This window comes from Juglans microcarpa x Juglans regia, chromosome 7D (genome assembly GCF_004785595.1).
Source record: "Juglans microcarpa x Juglans regia isolate MS1-56 chromosome 7D, Jm3101_v1.0, whole genome shotgun sequence".
Taxonomy (NCBI): Eukaryota; Viridiplantae; Streptophyta; class Magnoliopsida; order Fagales; family Juglandaceae; genus Juglans; species Juglans microcarpa x Juglans regia.
In genome coordinates, this window is record NC_054606.1 from 5,076,382 (window position 1) to 5,094,280 (window position 17,899).

The following is a 17,899-nucleotide window of genomic DNA, read 5'->3' on the forward strand; positions in this document are numbered from 1 at the left end:
GTAATTATTTAACTTGTTTTAGTGCAATTTATTTAGTGTAAAATGATTTCCAATAAATAAAGGATTATATATTGCAGTAAGACCAGAAACATATGGACTTTCGATGAAATGATGAACATCTAGAAGACTCATCCAGACCGCAACTGAAGTTAAACGCACGTCATGATTTATCTGAAGAAAAAAATGTTATCTTTTTGGGTCAATAATGTCTCCTCCAGACACCTTTCGCCTTTAGAAACTCATCAACACAAGTGCACCATTTTTCATTAAAAAAAAAAAAAAAAAAAAAAAAAAAAAAAAAAAAAAAAAACCAAGAACACTTCCTAATGAGAGATGATCAATCAATTTTAATTTCGGGTGAACTCCCATCTAAAATAAAACGTGTTCGTACATTTCAAAGTTGTAATCACTATTGAGGGCTCGTTTATACAGTGAAATGAGATGAGAATATATAATTTTATATGGGTTGAATAAAATATTATTATAATATTATTTTTTAATATTATTATTATTTTAAGATTTGAAAAAATTGAATTGTTTATTGTATTTTATATAAAAATTTGAAAAATTTATAATAATGAGATGAGATGAGTTGAATTGTCCGTTTTGTATTCGCAATCCATCTCAACTCATTTCAACTCATCTCAACTTATCTCACTACTATTTATCAATTTTAACTCATAAACATCAATACTATTCATAATCCATCACTACTATTCAAGTTCTTTTACAAAAAAAATGGCATTTGAGACGTCGTGCAAAGATAATGGTTGAGAACCCCATCATCAATCAAAAGTTGTCCTATCATGCCAAAGTAAATCACAATGACATGAATGAGACTTCATTCGCAGTTTTGGCACTGACAAAAGCAGTTATGGGGGATGAATTATGTTATGTATGCTAATGTTGAAATCTAACTCTGTTTGTGGTACCGGATGAAACCCGTCATTCTTGCGCACAGACAAAAAATATTAAAGTAATATTACATACAATCATGAAATGCACAAGTATCATACAGTCATTTTGAAAAAAAATAAGATTTATTATTAAAAAATTAATTTCTTTTCATATAGGTATTGTATTTATTCATTTTTTTTAAAATTATTATACAGTATTTGTACACTCACGATTGCAAGCATCATTTCTCAAATATTACTGTATTCAAACTTAAAATAAACGCTTATTTTTCTTTGATGATGGATGGTAGAATAGTATTTTCGTCATCATTCTCTTCAGGTCAATAATTCAATTCGAGAATTCTATAGTGATTTCAAATACACGACTTCACGAAAGAAAGAGATTTATTATGAAGTGGAAGTCCTTCCTCAATGAAAAGCTACTCTATCATCCCATGACTTCTCCCATTCAACATGTAAGGAATTCAAATAAGGCTCAAAATAAGAGAATATCTCTACTAGGATGGCATAATCCAATTAACTATTATTTCTTCTTATATTCTAGCGTGGTTGACAAGGAAATCAATTCCCATATGGAAAGATTAATATTAACATATCAAGCTAAAGTCTATTGATGTAGAGGGTATTGTTACAGAGAAGTCACTGTAGCTGTGCACACATTGCACACACTACGTGGTTACTTCTGGTCCTTTAGTTTTTTTTTTTTTTTTTGTGCAAAATGCACCAGATGCACTAGACCTTCCTCTCTCTCTCTCTCTCTCTCTCATCAGATCTCTCTCATCTCAGTCTCTCTCTCTCTCTCATCTCGGAGTCTCTCTCATCAGCAGCTCTCTCTTTCTCTCTCATCTCGGACTCTCTCTCTTGTCGAGTCTCTCTCTCTCATCCCCTCTCTCTAATCTTGGCTCTCAATGGCTGCTCCCAATACTTTTTCTACTATGTAAGGGCTCTAATGCCACTAAGCCCATACCACATGTACATGTTACTCTATCATGCCATAGTACATCCCACTAAGTTAACACATCATGTTCATACACTTGCATTGAAAGTTACTCTACCATGCCATGGTAATTTTTACATTAAACAAGTCATGCACATTCGATTTCCTCGCTAACATTATGGAGATGCTAACTTAGAATTTATGAAACAAAATTCGCAATATGATCGAAAATTAATTTTCATGATGATATGATATACTAATTGTTTTCATTTCTTCGTGGCTGATTCTAAATGCTGGCTATTATTATATTACATCTTATATATAATTACAATAGCTATAAGTACCCGGAGTGTAGATCGATCATACAATCACTATAATTGTCCTAAATATGAGTTTTTGTACCCTAAAATGTTTCATAATTGTTTCGTCACAAATGCTATATATATATAAAAAAAAAAAAATTTGTGATAAGGAGTTTAGGACTAGTATATATAGATTTTGCAATAAAAAGTTAACTAAATATATAGTAACTGATATTGATTAAGTAGGTGTTTAAATACAAATTAAATTATTAGATTAAACTTTTTCCAATGATTTAATGTTTTAGGAAAATTTTTAATCTATCGTAATATTGGAGTAAAATTCTGAAATTTAAATCTTGACTTCATATTTCATTGCCAGGTTTTTTTTTTTTTAGTATAATAATTTTTTAGATTCGACTTTCATGGCAATATTCTTGGTCCGGCTAAGGAAAATCATTTTTTTATTATTTTAGAAGGAGATAGTAAATGAATTTGTTAAGATGTTTTTAGTGGGTGCAATAGGAAGAAAATATATATATATATATATATATTTTATAGAAAATTAGACTTGTGCCAAATTTTGTAGTAGGTATTGGACTCTAGGACTTGAAAACCCAATGACCCATGCCTTGTTGGAGGCTGGTGAGGCCCATGGTTTACATGCATGTTGACGTTGACATTGCCATGGCCTGCCAAGCTCAACTCTAACTCGGATCAGCGACTTCGTTCCAACAAGAAGAAATCGAAAAAGCCCACTTGATTTTTCTCATCACTGCAGAGAGAGAGAGAGAGAGAGAGAGAGACGAGAGTGAGAGAGGGAGAGGGAGATGGAAGCAGTGGCGGAGGGACTTTGGGGTTTGGCAGACTACCATGAGAGTAAAGGGGAGATAGGGAAGGCCGTGAAATGCCTCGAAGCCATTTGTCAGAGCCAGGTGTCGTTCTTCCCCATCGTGGAGGTCAAGACTCGGCTTCGCATCGCCACCCTCCTGCTGAAGCATTCTCACAACGTCACTCACGCCAAATCCCATCTCGAGCGTTCGCAGCTGCTTCTGAAGTCGATTCCATCTTGCTTCGACCTGAAATTCCGAGCCTATAGCTTACTCAGCCAGTGTTACCATCTCGTTGGCGCTATTCCTCCCCTGAAACACATTCTCAACAAGGCTCTTGACCTCACGACTTCTGCCGGTGCTGCCCACGATCAGTTTAGTAATATACCCCCCCTCCCGGCGGGCTTCTCCTTTCCGAAATTCTGTTTTTCTTCCTTCTCGTTTCAGATTTTGATTTTCCCTTTTCACTTTTCAAACTTCTAATTTTGTAAAATAGAGGCTAATTTCGAGGACTATATCACGCCCTGTCTAACTTCGCAGTCCCTCTAAGAAGACTTCCCTAGTTATTTTGCTCACATTAATATGATTGCTTAATCATTGTTTTCAGTTAATTGTCTTCTTTTTTTGAAGGATCTCAGTGAAGTTGTGGTCTTGCAACTTCAATGCACAGCTTGCAAATGCCTTGACTATAGAAGGCGACTATCAGAGTTCAATATCTGCCTTAGAGTGTGGTTATGTCTGTGCAACCCAAATTTCCTATCCCGAGTTACAGGTTTTTGTCTTCTGCTACAAGTATTCATATATTCTGTCATTGTTATTCCGCTTCTCTTCCATTTTGTATGCTTCTGTTAGTAATCTCTCATACCTTATACTTTGGCCGTGTACCAGATGTTCTTTGCAACTTCCGTTCTGCATGTGCACCTCATGCAGTGGGAGGATGAGAATTTGGTTGAGCAAGCCGTTAATAGATGCGACCATGTCTGGGAATCAATTGACCCGAACAAAGTAAGTGCCATCTCCTATATTGTTGTATGTTAGCTTTTCCAAGTTTCCATATGCTATAACACAATGAGAAAGATTTGGGTCCCATTTGGTTGTGTTCTCTAATAGTTTTTACAAAACAATTCTCGCTTTCTCTCTGAACAAAGAGAAACGGGAGCATACCTTTTTCAGTGGTTTTGTTTTTCTTAACCAGAGAACGACCTCGTGAACTTCTCTTAAAAGGCATCTCCAAAGCTATTTTCACATTGTTTTTTGAATGAGAGGTGAAAACAGAAATAAGTATACCCATAATTCTTTTTCATGTCTCTTCAGATTATATAAATATCTTATGTTCAGTGACTTCCTTGCTAATTCTTGTCTGTAACACTCCTGTGTCATCACGCCCATAAAGAGACAGAAGTGCCTTGGTTTACTCTTCTACAATGAGCTCCTGCATCTATTCTACCGATTTCATATCTGCGACTACAAGAATGCTGCACAACATGTAGACAAATTGGATGCTGCTATGAAGGCTGATATGCAGCAAACACGGCATATACAGGAGCTGACAAAGGAACTAAATTCCTTAGGTCAAAGTCTATCCCGATCTGATCTACACTACAGGGATAGGTCTGCATTGTCTGAAAAGCAAACTCAGCTTCAAGAGCGGCTAAGAAGTATGACAAATTTAAATTCAATGGGCAAGCATTATTTGGAGCCCACATATTTTGGAAATGTGAGAGGGACATCAGAAGATAAGCTTGAGATGGCACCACCTCCTATTGATGGTGAGTGGCTACCGAAAAGTGCTGTCTATGCACTGGTTGATCTGATGGTGGTCATTTTTGGACGTCCAAAGGGACTTTTTAAGGAGTGTGGAAAGCGAATACAGTCTGGAATGCATACTATCCAAGGTTTGGTTTTTTAGATTTAGAAAAAGATCACAATTTTTTCCTTTTGTCTTTTATGATTAACTTTTTACACCATATATGTATGTCTATTTTTAAGTACACCGTATATGGCTGTTAAGACTGAATTCTTCACCCTACAAGAACATTCAACCCTGATTGAGGCTCTTATTGTTATTTGATTTCACTATTAGAGCATCTTTTGTTAGTTACAACTACTCTCTCCCAATAGTAACTGTTATAAGAAACGTCAACTTTTTCATTTACCTATTAAAAAAATGAGAAACATCTACTTTTTCACGAGGTTCGTGGAATATAGCATTGGGTGCTCAAACTTTTTAAAATAGAATTCCCAGGCTTTATCTTTTGAAAAATTAGTTCTTGGACACTTATGAGTGGTTTGGATTCAGAGATGTGTTGAGATAAGATGAGATGATTTGTGAATAGTAGAATAAAATTTGAATTATTTATTATATTTTGTGTGGGAATTTGAGAAAGCTGTTTTGGAATTTGAAAAAATTGAATTGTTTATTATTTTTTGTGTGAGAATTTGAGAAAGTTGTAGTGATGAGATAAGATGAGTTGAGATGAGTTGAAGTGGTTTTTGAATGCAAACGAGGCCTTAGTTGATGAGGTGATAGGCTATTTGTATTCAGCTACAATTACAAATTCCACGATTAGTTGCAAACAGTGCCTAGAACCCTGAATAAGTATTTTTCTTGTAGAGGAGCTGGGGAAGCTTGGAATCACTGAAGGCGTGAGAGGTGAGTGTTACATTTTCATGATGGCTACAACAGCATGCCTTTAGTGCCTCTTTATATTTGTAATTATTATAAATGGTTTTTATGCAGAAGTGGATTTGCAACACTCTGCCATTTGGATGGCTGGAGTGTATTTAATGCTCCTTATGCAGTTCCTTGAAAATAAAGTAGCTATAGAGCTCACACGGTCTGAATTTGTTGACGCACAAGAGGTAGGCCTCTTTCCTCCATGATTAATTTGGTTCAATCTTTTCTTCTTTTGATTTAATTGTTTTTAGTTGTTATTATTTTGGAGTATAATGACATTTCAATTTTTATTTCATCTTTCTCTCTCCTGATGATTGGGTTCCTATTCAAATTAGGGGCTACACGCCCTAGGGGGGGGGGGGGGGAAGGGTTTTCACCCTGGAATCCGGCCCCGCACCCCATGGGCTGGGCCCCTTGTCTGGCTATCGGGGGTGGATTGGCCCCCTGGTCCATCCGGTGCCCACCCACAGCAAAAACCAAAACCGGAAAAACAAAAAAAAAAATCCAAAACCAACTGAAAAAAAAAACAAATCCACAGATCCATCCCTAAAATATACAAATTCATCATCCAACAATTAAAAACACATAAAAAAAAAAACTTAAAAAAATCGCAAATGCTCCGACAAGACCACGACATGGTCATGGGTCTGAGCAAAGAACCATGACCACGAATGGTTGTGGGTCTCTTTGCAAAACCCACAACCATTTGCAGCCTTTGACCCACGGCCAGGTCGTGGCCCATTGCTCGTGGGTGTCTGAGACACTGTGTCGGTGTCAGAGTCATGACCATAGTTTTAAATTTCGTTCCGTTCTGGTGTAGTATCCGGCACACTACCTCCTCGTTCCGTTTCACTCCAAATTCTGGCCCGTTCTGGTCTGTTTCGGCCATTTCAGTCAAATTTTGGCCAGAATTGGCATTCCAGGCCTTATTCCATTTTAGACTGTTTTTGTAATTTTCTTGTGTTTGGATGACATTTTTGTAAATTTAAATCTAGATGGTATTTAATTAATTCTAGAATATAAAATATATTTATATAATTTAAGTTTTTTTTAACTTTAAATATGTCCCCTCATTTTTTTTTTTAAATATCATTATTTTTAATAATTTCTCTATTCATTTATTTATTTTTTATTTGGTTTTGTGTCTCAACTCAAGTTTGTGATTTTTTTCAACGTATATTCATTTTATAAATCTTCAATTCTTTCATATATATACACATATACACGATTCATATAATATATAATTAATCCTGAAACGGTACATTGGAATGCACCGGTACTGAAATATTCCGTTCTAGTACTTTAACCGGAATGATCACCGAAACGGAATTTAAAACATTGGTCACGACTCACGAGCTTTAGCCATCAAGAAGAAAAAGTGGAGGAGAAGAGGAGGAGAGGAGACTCAGAGAGAACGAAGGAGGGAGGGAGAGAAGAGAGGAGACAGAGGTAGAATTTTAGGGTTTCGGTTTCATAACTTTCATTATATAGTACTTAGCTCATATTCAAAACGAAGATGTCGTTTTATTAATGAAAATAGTTTTTTTAAATATATATATATAACTGCGAACGAACGGGGCCTAATGCTGGTGGGCTTGGGCACCGTCCTCACCTGTGTGCTCTGGTGCGTGCTGGGGCCCGCACTCCAGCATCTAACAGCTTGGGGTGCTTGGCAGCCCAAATGGGTCGCTGGCGAACCCCAGCTGGGCCCTGCCGCCCACCCCTAGTTCGAATGTAGACAGGCCCTCTGGCTGACATGCTTTGAGTTTGAGATTAACATTCTTTATAGCAATATATGAAACTCTATAATCACATCATTTGGTTGACTCAATGTACTTTAGTAGCACAAAGTTTCTGCCACAGTGCTTAATGCTATCTTCAATAAGCCTAGTTATTGCTAGTTATATGTATACTTCTTGTGTACTTGGGTTATGCTTATTTACTTAGGGGTGCTACTCGCCCCCAAGCTCCCACCCGGCCCCAGGGTGTGGGGCGGGATACCCCGTCCCGGATAACGGGGTGCCAGTGGGGGGGGGGTCAATTAGTCCGCCCCCCGCCCCTTACTGGGCCTTTGGCACAAAAGCGGTTTCTAGACCAAAAATGGCCCAGAACCTTCTGAAATAGGCCTAAAATGGCCCAGAAGCTTTTTCTTTTAGGCCCAGAAACAGCTTCTGGGCCATTTTGGGCCCATAAAATTAGAAGGAAAAAAAAAAAAGTTAAAAAAACAAGATTAAAAAAAAAAGTTACATGAATAAAAATAATATATACATGATACAAATTTACTAATTTAGAGCAAATGAAGTACTACTACAGACTACTAGTCTACTATCTAATAATAATAACTAAGCTGTTACAAAATTGAAAGGCTAAACAATTACAAAATTACAAACATAAAAGTGTTTAAGAGACATTGTATCAACATTACAAATCATTGAATACATAATACGAACAAATGATTCAAATTTCAATATCCTAAAAATAGAGTTGTTTGAGTCTTTGACTGTGACATTTGGGGCGGCCTGGGTAGGTAGTCTTTTTATTAACTCATTGAGATTTGAGGCTTTTGCACATATTCATATTGCAGAGGAGGTAGACGTCGTCTGAGTCATCTCATGTGTTGCTACAAAAATTAATACCGATGAAATCGAAATGAATATAAATAAATCAAAATAATAAAATAAAAACAACAATTACCAGGTGGTCCATATCCAAACTGATCACCACCCTCCTCCTCGTCGGTCTCCTTAAAATCTAAAACATCCGGAATATGAATATCCTTTCCCATCGCCCAACTCTGTGTGCATATCAATGCTTCTACATTTGTAGAAGACAATGAACTACGGAAATGATCCAATATGCGCCCTCCGGTACTAAAGGTTGACTCTGAGGCAATGGTGCTAATAGGGATGACCAAAATACAGCGGGCCATCTCAGAAAGGATGAGATATTTCTTTGCTACCGCCTTCCACCATCCTAATATATCGAAATTATCATCATCTTGAATAAGATCCCTTGACAAATAGTTGTCTAACCCCGAAACCACCTGTAGATTGACGGACTAGTGTGAGATTCTGTGCGAGGGTCTTAGTCCATGACTGTCTATGCTTCTTTGTTGGCCTGGTGTCTGTAGGAGGCGTTGGGGTAGGTGTAGGTGTAGTACCACCCTTAATCGCATTAAACTCATCATACAATTTAGCTAGGGTATCTCGGGCCATATCACCAATAAGATCAGCCCATACCTGATCGTGCGCAAGTCCCAAACCATATAACGTGCCTGAAATTTTCAGACGAGGATCAAGAATAACAGCCACATATAACAAAATATTTAGTCTACTCAAATCTTCCCAATACTTGTCATATTTGACCCTCATGGTCAATGCCATCCCTCTCATCTTTAGATTGGAACCCCTACACATGCTATCTAATTCTTATTTCACCCTATATTGACAAAACTCATGAGATGTAGGGTACAAAGAACCAGATAACTTCAATGTAACATCATAAAAAAGCCCGAGAAAAGCAACAAAAGTAGAAGTTACCTCCCAATCATCATCATTAGGCTTTCTTAATTCCCTGTGCTCATCAAAGTATTTGACATATTGAATGTCTTCATCACCTAATAATTGATAGGCTGCCTTATATTCTTGGACTGCCTCCAACATCAAGAAGGTTGAGCTCCATCTGGTAGGAACATTATTACAAACTCTTTTTCGATATTATGCCTACAGTTTTCGCAACAACCTTGAATTTCTCCAATCTAGAAGGAGAAGACCTTACAAATTTCATGGTCATTCTAACTCGTGCTACTGAGTCATCAACGTCTTTCAACCCCTCAGTCACAATTATATTCAAGGTATGTGCAGTACATCTAACATGCAAATATTGACTACCCAAAAATGTTTTATTTGCCTCTCTAAGATAAGCCTTTAGATATCCCAAGGCGACATCATTAGACGATGCATTATTAACTGAAACTGTCAAAACTCATGCCAACCTCCACTCCTTTATTGCGGCCTCCAATGCCTTCTCAATCGTCTCACCCTTGTGATCAGCTGTTTGACAAAACTTAATAATCTTTTTGTGAAGAATCCAATCAGAATCAACAAAATGCACAGTCAAAGACATGTAATTTATATTTTGGACAGAAGTGTAAGTATCGGCAGTGAGGTAAACTACCAAACCTGCCAATTGGCCCTTCAAAACATCTTTATCTTTTCTGTACATTTTTTTAATATTCTTTGCCACAGTGTGGCGAGACGGAAGCGTAAATGGCGAGGAAGCGTAAATCTAGGTTCCAATTTTTGGACAAGTTCTTAGAACCCTCTCCCCTCCATAGACTGAAAAGGTAGCTCGTTTATGATAACCATACGAGCTAACTTCTTTTTACACTCATCGGGATTATACTTTGTATGCCCTTTCAACGTTGGACGCCCACTACTCCCATATGCCATTTTTTTTAGTCCAATATCTAGTCTAGATTGACTCTTCTCTAGTAAGGATCTTAATATTGGACTCTTATTGCATTGTTCCTCTAAATGAACCTTTAACTGGGATGTACCATGTTTTCTATAGTGACATCCATATATTTTCCCATAGTGATTACATTTAGCTTGAGAGTTATTGGGGTTACCACCCTCTAGTTTGGTAAAGTGAGACCAAACTATGGAAACAGGTTTCTTGCCCTGTGTGGGCTTGGGGGCGGGGCAAGGTGTACTCCCAGGGGTTGGAGTATGGTTAGGTTCTAGGGCAGGGGTACTGGTAAGGGCAGGGTTACTGATAGGGATAGGAGAGCTATCACTGAAATCCCCTTGAAAAGATATTTCTGATTCTCCAACACAATAAAAAATTAGAAAATCAAGCAACACAAGACATTAGGGGTTCAATCCGAATCCCTAAATTGATTTAGGGGTTTCAATTTATTTAGGATTTCGGATTGGAACCCTAAAAATTAGGGTCCAAATCCGAAACCCCTAAATCAATTTATTTAGGCTTCGTTTGGTTCCTAAACCCATCTCAACTCATCTCAAGTTATTATTACAACTTTTTCAAATTCCAATACAAAATATAATAAACAATTCAACTTTTTCAAATCCCAAAATAATAATTCTAACAATATTTTATCATCTCAACTCAACTCAATTCAACTCAGTTCAATATCCCAATGTAGCCTTAGGGTTTCATATTTAGACCCTAAACTAATTTAAGATTCCAAATCCGAAAACCTACAAACTACAAAAAAAAAAAAAAACACAGTGCACACGCCACACAAATTCGTTCAATTTCAAACACATGCACAAATCAGAATCCACAACACACAAATTCACAATCATTCCCATCCTCTATCTCTGATTCAACCTATCTTTTCTCCAATCTCCAATCCAAAACTCAAAAAAAAAAAAAAAAAAAAAAAAAAAAAAAAAAAAATCTAGGTTCCAATCGAGGTCCGGAATAAGGAGTCTTACCTTTGGTGCACGGACGGAGCGACGGTGAGTCTTAGTCTTTAGATGTCGTGCTCGTGCGAGAGAGAAAGAGAGAAAAGATCAGGAGAGAGAGAGACAGAGAGAGCGCAAGAGAGTCTGAGTCTGAGGGAGAGTTCAAGAAGCCGGAAGGATGAACGGGCCAGGGGGGACTAAACAGGTAAAATGAAAGGGCGCCATTTTGTCATGGACAAAACGACGTCGTTTCACTTATGGAGTGTTTATATATATATATATAATATAAATATATTATATATTATGCGGGGCGGGGGACAAACGGAGCGGGGCTTATCCCCTTCTGTCCCCCGCCTCCGTTGGAGGCCTTTGGTGCGGGTAGGGGCCCCCGCCCCCCGCATATGCTGAACAGAACCCCCGCCCCGCATGGGCGGGGGTGGGGAAAACAGGGCGGTGCAGAGGGGTGCAGGGCCCCGCTGCCCCGCTGCCCCGCCCCATTCGCCCACCCATATATTTACTTGTTTCAATAAAATTTTATTTTACTTATAAAAAATAATTACGTCTAGTTTTGTTTAACACTATAGCCATGGTTTATGCCGCACACTATGTGGAAATCCCCATTGAATTTCACTGTGCAATTCCCATTACTATGTCATGTCCTTAAAGAATATTTTATTGCTTACCCTTTTTAAACATTCGAAATATTTTTAAGGTTTGCCATTCGAAGAGGAGTGCTCATTATTGATCCATGGCACAAATTTGAATTGATTTCTTTTGTCTCATACTGTAGTCTTTGTCCTACCAACTTTGTGGAGTCCCCAAACACTTCTTAGATCTATAGTCGCTGGTGGGAAATTGTTTGGATTTACAATGTATATTTAACTGCTATCTAGATTGTTGTACTTGGGCTACGCCTTATTACTTGATTTAATAAAATTTTTTTGTATAAAAAAAACTGTTATCTGGAGTTGTTTGTTATACTAGTAAATTTAGAAATTTGGGTTGCTACCAATCTTTAATCTAGTGTGAACTGTGTTTTCAGTTCTGAAACACAACCACTATGACATGTTCTTTCTGCTTGCAGGCTTTGGTGCAAATGAAAAATTGGTACATACGCTTTCCAACTATCTTACAAGCTTGTGAAAGCATCATTCAGATGCTGAGGGGGCAATATTCTCATTATGTAGGCTGCTATAGTGAAGCAGCTTTTCATTATTTTGAAGCAGCAACGGTAAACTTTAAATGAAGTTATATGGTTTTATTAAGGCTTATGCTTATTTTAAGTAGAAATCCAAACTAAATATTTTGTGTTGTTTATTCAGCTTACACAGAGCAAATCAATGCAAGCTATGTACCAAATATATGCAGCTGTCTCTTGCATCTGCATTGGCGATGCTGAATCATCTTCCCAGGTAAAATATTTCCTGTACTTGCAGTGATGTTAGTTTGATCCATAATTGGAAGTTTAATTGTTGCATAAATATTTGTGGTGGATCACCTTTTAGCACTGAATGGTATGACTTGTATGAGCAGGCACTTGATTTGATAGGACCGGTTTATAGAATGATGGATTCTTTTGTTGGAGTTAGAGAGAAAACTGGTGTGCTTTTTGCTTATGGCCTTTTACTGATGAAACAGCAGGATCTACAGGAAGCAAGGTAGATGTTTTTACCATTAATTAACATCTTCCAGCATAGAGTGGTTACTATATGCTTTAAATTTAGAACACCTTTTGGCTTTCATACAGAAATAATTCAATGTATTTTGTTTTCCATGGTATTTGAAATGAGTCAAATTCATTTCCTTATGATCTTATCATGTGCTTCTTACCTGACATCTATTTAATGTATGCACAACTTTGACATGGTCCCAAATTTTAATCTCACATTTGTAGCTCTTTACATCAATCAATGCAGTATTTAACTCTACCAAGCACAATCTCTCTCTCTCTCTCTCTCTCTACAATAAGATCAACAACTGTGATGCAGAAATCGACTGGCCAAAGGACTGCAGATGACACATAATCATTTGGGGAATCTTCAACTTGTATCTCAGTATTTGACAATCCTAGGGAGTTTGGCACTTGTCCTGCATGACACTGTACAGTCTAGAGAGATATTGAGATCATCCCTTACATTGGCAAAGAAGCTTTATGATATCCCAACTCAGATTTGGGTGCTTTCTGTTTTGACAGGTACATCCCATTCCTGACAATCTCTCACATTATTTAAAACCTGAAAGCTAGTTATTTTCAAAGTGTTACAAGATTCGGCCATCTTGGAATATGCAGAGGTTGGGACTGGTCATTGATGGCCTTATGGCTGGTATCTCTATTATATGATGTTTTTCTATGTTTTCCACCTGTAGCGAACTACCTGGTAGATCACCACAATTCTGCATGCTTGTGAATATTTTAAAAAAGGCAATTTTATTCTTTCTTTGACGTATCAAAAAAATATTTTAAAAATTGCGGTCCCATTTCCTCTCCATCCTCCTTAGTGGTATGCCACTGTGATTGGAACAATTATATGGTGGAATGGGCCAAAAATGTGTATACTAACTAGAGTTATATCATCACTCTTAACTCTGACGAGTTTTTGCATGATGGTAATCATGATATTAGGTTTCTCACCAATAAAGGGGCCAGGGGGTTGTCCATCCCACTATGCGTCCGTCTCAGTCATCTACAATTAGTATGAGGTTCATAGTTAGGTCTACAAAATCATATAAATTATAAATTAAATAATGAAAACATTAGAATTATGTAAATAATAATTTAAAACCATAAAGTTACCCGATTCAAGCCTATAGCTCTCAACATCAACGATATCTACTCCAATGGGTATTGAACTTAACCAGTTCTATGTGCAAAATGAGGGCCTCGACCGTGGTTGGAAACAATGAACTTTGATAAGCATCCAAGACACGATCTCCGGTGCTAAACGCTGACTCAGATGCAACCATAGTGATAGGAATGACTAGTACATCACTGGCTATTCGAGAAAGGATTGAAAACTTGCCAGAATTCACCTTCCACCAAGTTAATATATGGAATGTTTCACTAGATGTCTCGACATCTTTCATAAAGTAACATTCAAGTTTAGACTTACACTGCATAATATTTCTCGATGCACGTGATTATACCGTTTGTAGTCACAATAAATTTGAACTCTATGCATGTGTGTCATCTAAGGAAGATGTCGAGTCGGTTGGGCATGAGAAGCTATTGCCTTTGGTTGAAGACTGACCACTGCTGTTGTAATGGCTATATAAATCATCAAGATCATATTTAAGCTTGGTAATAAACTAATCAGCGTCCTCATCACCGAGGACATCCCTAATCCAAGATTTTGGAATCGTCAATATAAGATCGCAGCCACAAATAATAATCTATTTATCTTCTCAACATCCCCCCAATATTTATTATATTTGTATTTCATCCTCATAGTCATTGCATGCAACAAACCCACATTGTCAGCACAACTTTGTTGTAAGTGGTCAAAAAGTCCCGAGAGTTCCTTGAAGTACATGTTCGCAGTAGGATGTTTTGTCCCAGATATCCGCATAATTATATCATAAAATAACTTCAAAAATTGAATAAAATACCTAACATTGGCCTAATCAATTGTGTTCGGCGCACCAAGCTCACAGTTCCCGTCAACTGACTCCAGCAAAGCATACCTCATTCTCCTATTCTCGACCTCCATCCGCTCGAATGTTGGTTGGTACTTCTGTGCTACATTCAACATCATGTATGTAGAGTTTTATTGAGTCGGAACGTCCAGTTGCAACATACTGGAAGATGAGATCTCTAGTTGTTCGACTATTGCTTTACATTGGCGGAGCCGCTGGGGGGAAGGAAGCACTCACATATCTCACAAGGTTCCGGACTTTAGTAATGAAATCATCAACCTCCTTCAACCCTTTAGAAACTATGAGGTTGATGATATGAGCACAACATTGAGCATGGATAAACTGGTGCTCACGAATGATATCCTCATTTATCATCGTATTCCGCCTGAACCAATCAATGAGAGTGTTATTTGTACTGGCATTGTCAACCGTGATACATGGCACTTTTCTGATCCTTCAATCCTTTATACAGTTATCCATCTTCTTGCCAATGGATGAACCCTTGTGATCAACAATTTCTTTGAAGCCGATAATCAGCTTCTGCAATGTCTGCTCACTGTCAATAAAGTGGGTTGTGATACACATGTAGCCCACATTCTGTATGAAGGTCCACGTATCAGTCGTAAATGACACTTTCTAGCCAGTGGCAACAAACATTTCCTTCATCACTACCTTCTCCTTGGTATGCCTCTTCAAACAATCATGCATCATTGTATACCGTGAAGGTATGAGAAATCATGGCTCTAAAGTGTGCACAAATTTGTGGAAGCTTGCTTTGTCAATCGTTGTAAAAGGCATCTCATCAGTGATGATCATTTTTGCAAGTACATCCTTCAACATCTTCTCATTGTATTGAGGGATTGAAAACTTCTTAATTTGCGTGTCATCGGTGGCTGTAGTAGTCTCGTAACTCAGCTTCATCTGATCAGTTGGCACCAACCCTTTGTATATCTTATATCGTTGACAGCCCGTAAGATGTGCTATTAGTACTGACGTGCCTTGTTTTTTTAAATGACAACCGCATAATTGCCCACAATAGTGGCATCGAGTCTACGGGTTCTCACGATCACCAGGAACTTTGGTGAAATGTTCCCTTGTCCACGATATTTTTTTACTAGGTCGTGCTGGTCGATCGGCATCAACATTCCTCCTCATTAAGCATATCAACATCTTCTAGATCTATTGAGACTCGACTACTTGCACAGGAAGGTAGTTGCTCTAGATGGGGGTCTTGGCCCGAAGTACCTATCGGTGATGCTAACAGCTGTAGGTCATCCTCTTGTAGAGAATCGCGGCGAGATGGTGTAGCATTTATAATTTGGTATGAAAATAATCTGAAACAATTTACAAAGAACCGTCATTTAACACGTTTTGAAAATTATCTACACATTGAAAAGGAAAAACATGTGTCTAGTCTTGTTTGTTGTTTTAAAAATAAATAAAACACAAAAACTGAACGTCCGCTTGAGCCACACTCGAGCAAAGGTTCGAGCAAACAATCTGTGTGATGTTTGCTCGAGTTACACTCGAGCGGACGTTGTCTGAAGGGCACCATTCAATTTTTTCCAAACAAAATCCCACAAATCTCATGACTAAAACCCTAAAAATAGAAATCCCCTCATTCAAACAATAAATCAACAACAAAAATGTCAAAAACCACAAAAACAACAAATTTCACAAACAATTTCAACAATTTTCGAATCCTAAATCATTCAATTAACAAACAATTAAAAACCCTTATAACAAAATATAGGATGTAAGTCTTACAAGAAAGAACGGCGGATAGAGTTTCCTCTCAGTGGCTGGCAGTGGTGCAGGCAACGGTGAGAGAAGAGAGACGGAGAGAGAAGAGTTGGAGAAGGAGAACCAGAGAGGAGAGAGAGTTCCTGTGCGAGAAGAGGTGAAAACGAAACGAAGGGGGTCCTGCGTTTTGGACCCCCTTGTGAATAAAACGATGCCTTTCCGTTTAAACGGAACGACGTCGTTTTAGTTAGACCAATTTTTTTTCTCAAATAGTGTCAAAGTTTGCAGTCAGAACATGGGGGCTCCGAACTTGGAGTCGGAGCTCGGACGGAGACGCAGTGGTCGGAGCTTTTGCCCACCCTTAGCGTTGATCATAACTCTTTGGATTGGAACTTTTACTTCATTTGATTATTCATTCTCATGTTTCTGTATACTATTCTTGCAGCCTTATATCAGGAGTTAGATGAGAGGGGAAATGAAATGGAAAATGTTGAATATCACAGGAAAAAGGTAGATGAGCTGCAAAAGAGACTTGCTGATGCACATTCATCCATTCATCACATTGAACTAGTAAGGGCAATTGTCTTACTTTTTTGCTTTTGATCTTCTAAGTATTGTTTACATGTGTAATGAATGCAGGCATGCACTTCTTATATTTCTTATATGTTTAATGAGCAGATTGACAAAGACAGACTTGGAGTTCAGCAATTTCATGAACTTGACATCAAGCGTGCGAACGCTGGCCCTTCCATGAGTGTCAATCTTGACATTCCAGAGTCTGTTGGTCTCTCCGCACCTACTCCTGCTCCATCATCATCGCGGCTGGTGGATTTAGACACTGGGAGACGTGGCAAGAGGAAAATCTAGCTGACTCACAAAGGTGATTTTTTTCCCTATAGTCTTTTAATTTATTTATTAGTTTCCAGAGCAAAAGAATAACTGGTGGATTAGATTAAAGGATATTGACCTTCTCACTTTCTAGATTGTAGAGTAGACGGGCCAAACACGCGCCAGCAGCAACTGTCTATACTATTTGAAGTTAACGGGATTTCAAGAACCTTTCAGGAAAGGGTCAGAAGTGTCTGTATATAATCTGTCTATACTACTCCAGGAGATCATTTTGTGTGTTAGGGAGAAAATTATACCATGTACATTCTCAAGCTAACTTGAGAAAATAGGTGGCTTTATAGATTTTAGTGTATCTCAAGAGAGATCTTTAGGCCTGTTTAAAGCTCTAGTGTTGCCTTTAAAATCTGGTTGGTGAGGCGACTTTTCATGACTTCCCTTCCAATTGGGGGTCTTAGGCATGGACGTGTTCATTTATCCTATTCCCGTATTTTATGTTTCATGAGTTGAATCTGTTCATCATCACATAATTGGGGCATTGCGTGGTCAAAATATGTCATGAGGGTGAAACTACTAGTTCATTCA

The 17,899-nt window shown here is 37.9% G+C and overlaps 1 protein-coding gene across 2 annotated transcripts; it reads left to right on the top strand.

Moving 5' to 3' along the window:
- Positions 1–2,911: 2,911 nt before the first annotated feature.
- Positions 2,912–17,816, top strand: LOC121240017 (sister chromatid cohesion protein SCC4). 2 transcript variants are annotated; one of them, XM_041137450.1, is made up of 13 exons: positions 2,912–3,357; positions 3,614–3,755; positions 3,872–3,988; positions 4,377–4,878; positions 5,598–5,636; positions 5,724–5,845; positions 12,177–12,323; positions 12,415–12,504; positions 12,626–12,750; positions 13,081–13,286; positions 16,914–17,038; positions 17,147–17,348; positions 17,451–17,816. In XM_041137450.1, exons 1-12 carry the CDS (start codon positions 2,984–2,986, stop codon positions 17,333–17,335), a joined length of 2,178 nt encoding a protein of 725 aa, XP_040993384.1. In that variant the 5' UTR covers positions 2,912–2,983; the 3' UTR covers positions 17,336–17,348; positions 17,451–17,816. The 2 variants fall into 2 exon arrangements, with proteins under 2 accessions (XP_040993384.1, XP_040993385.1); XM_041137451.1 differs by having other exon boundaries at positions 17,458–17,816.
- Positions 17,817–17,899: the final 83 nt, after the last annotated feature.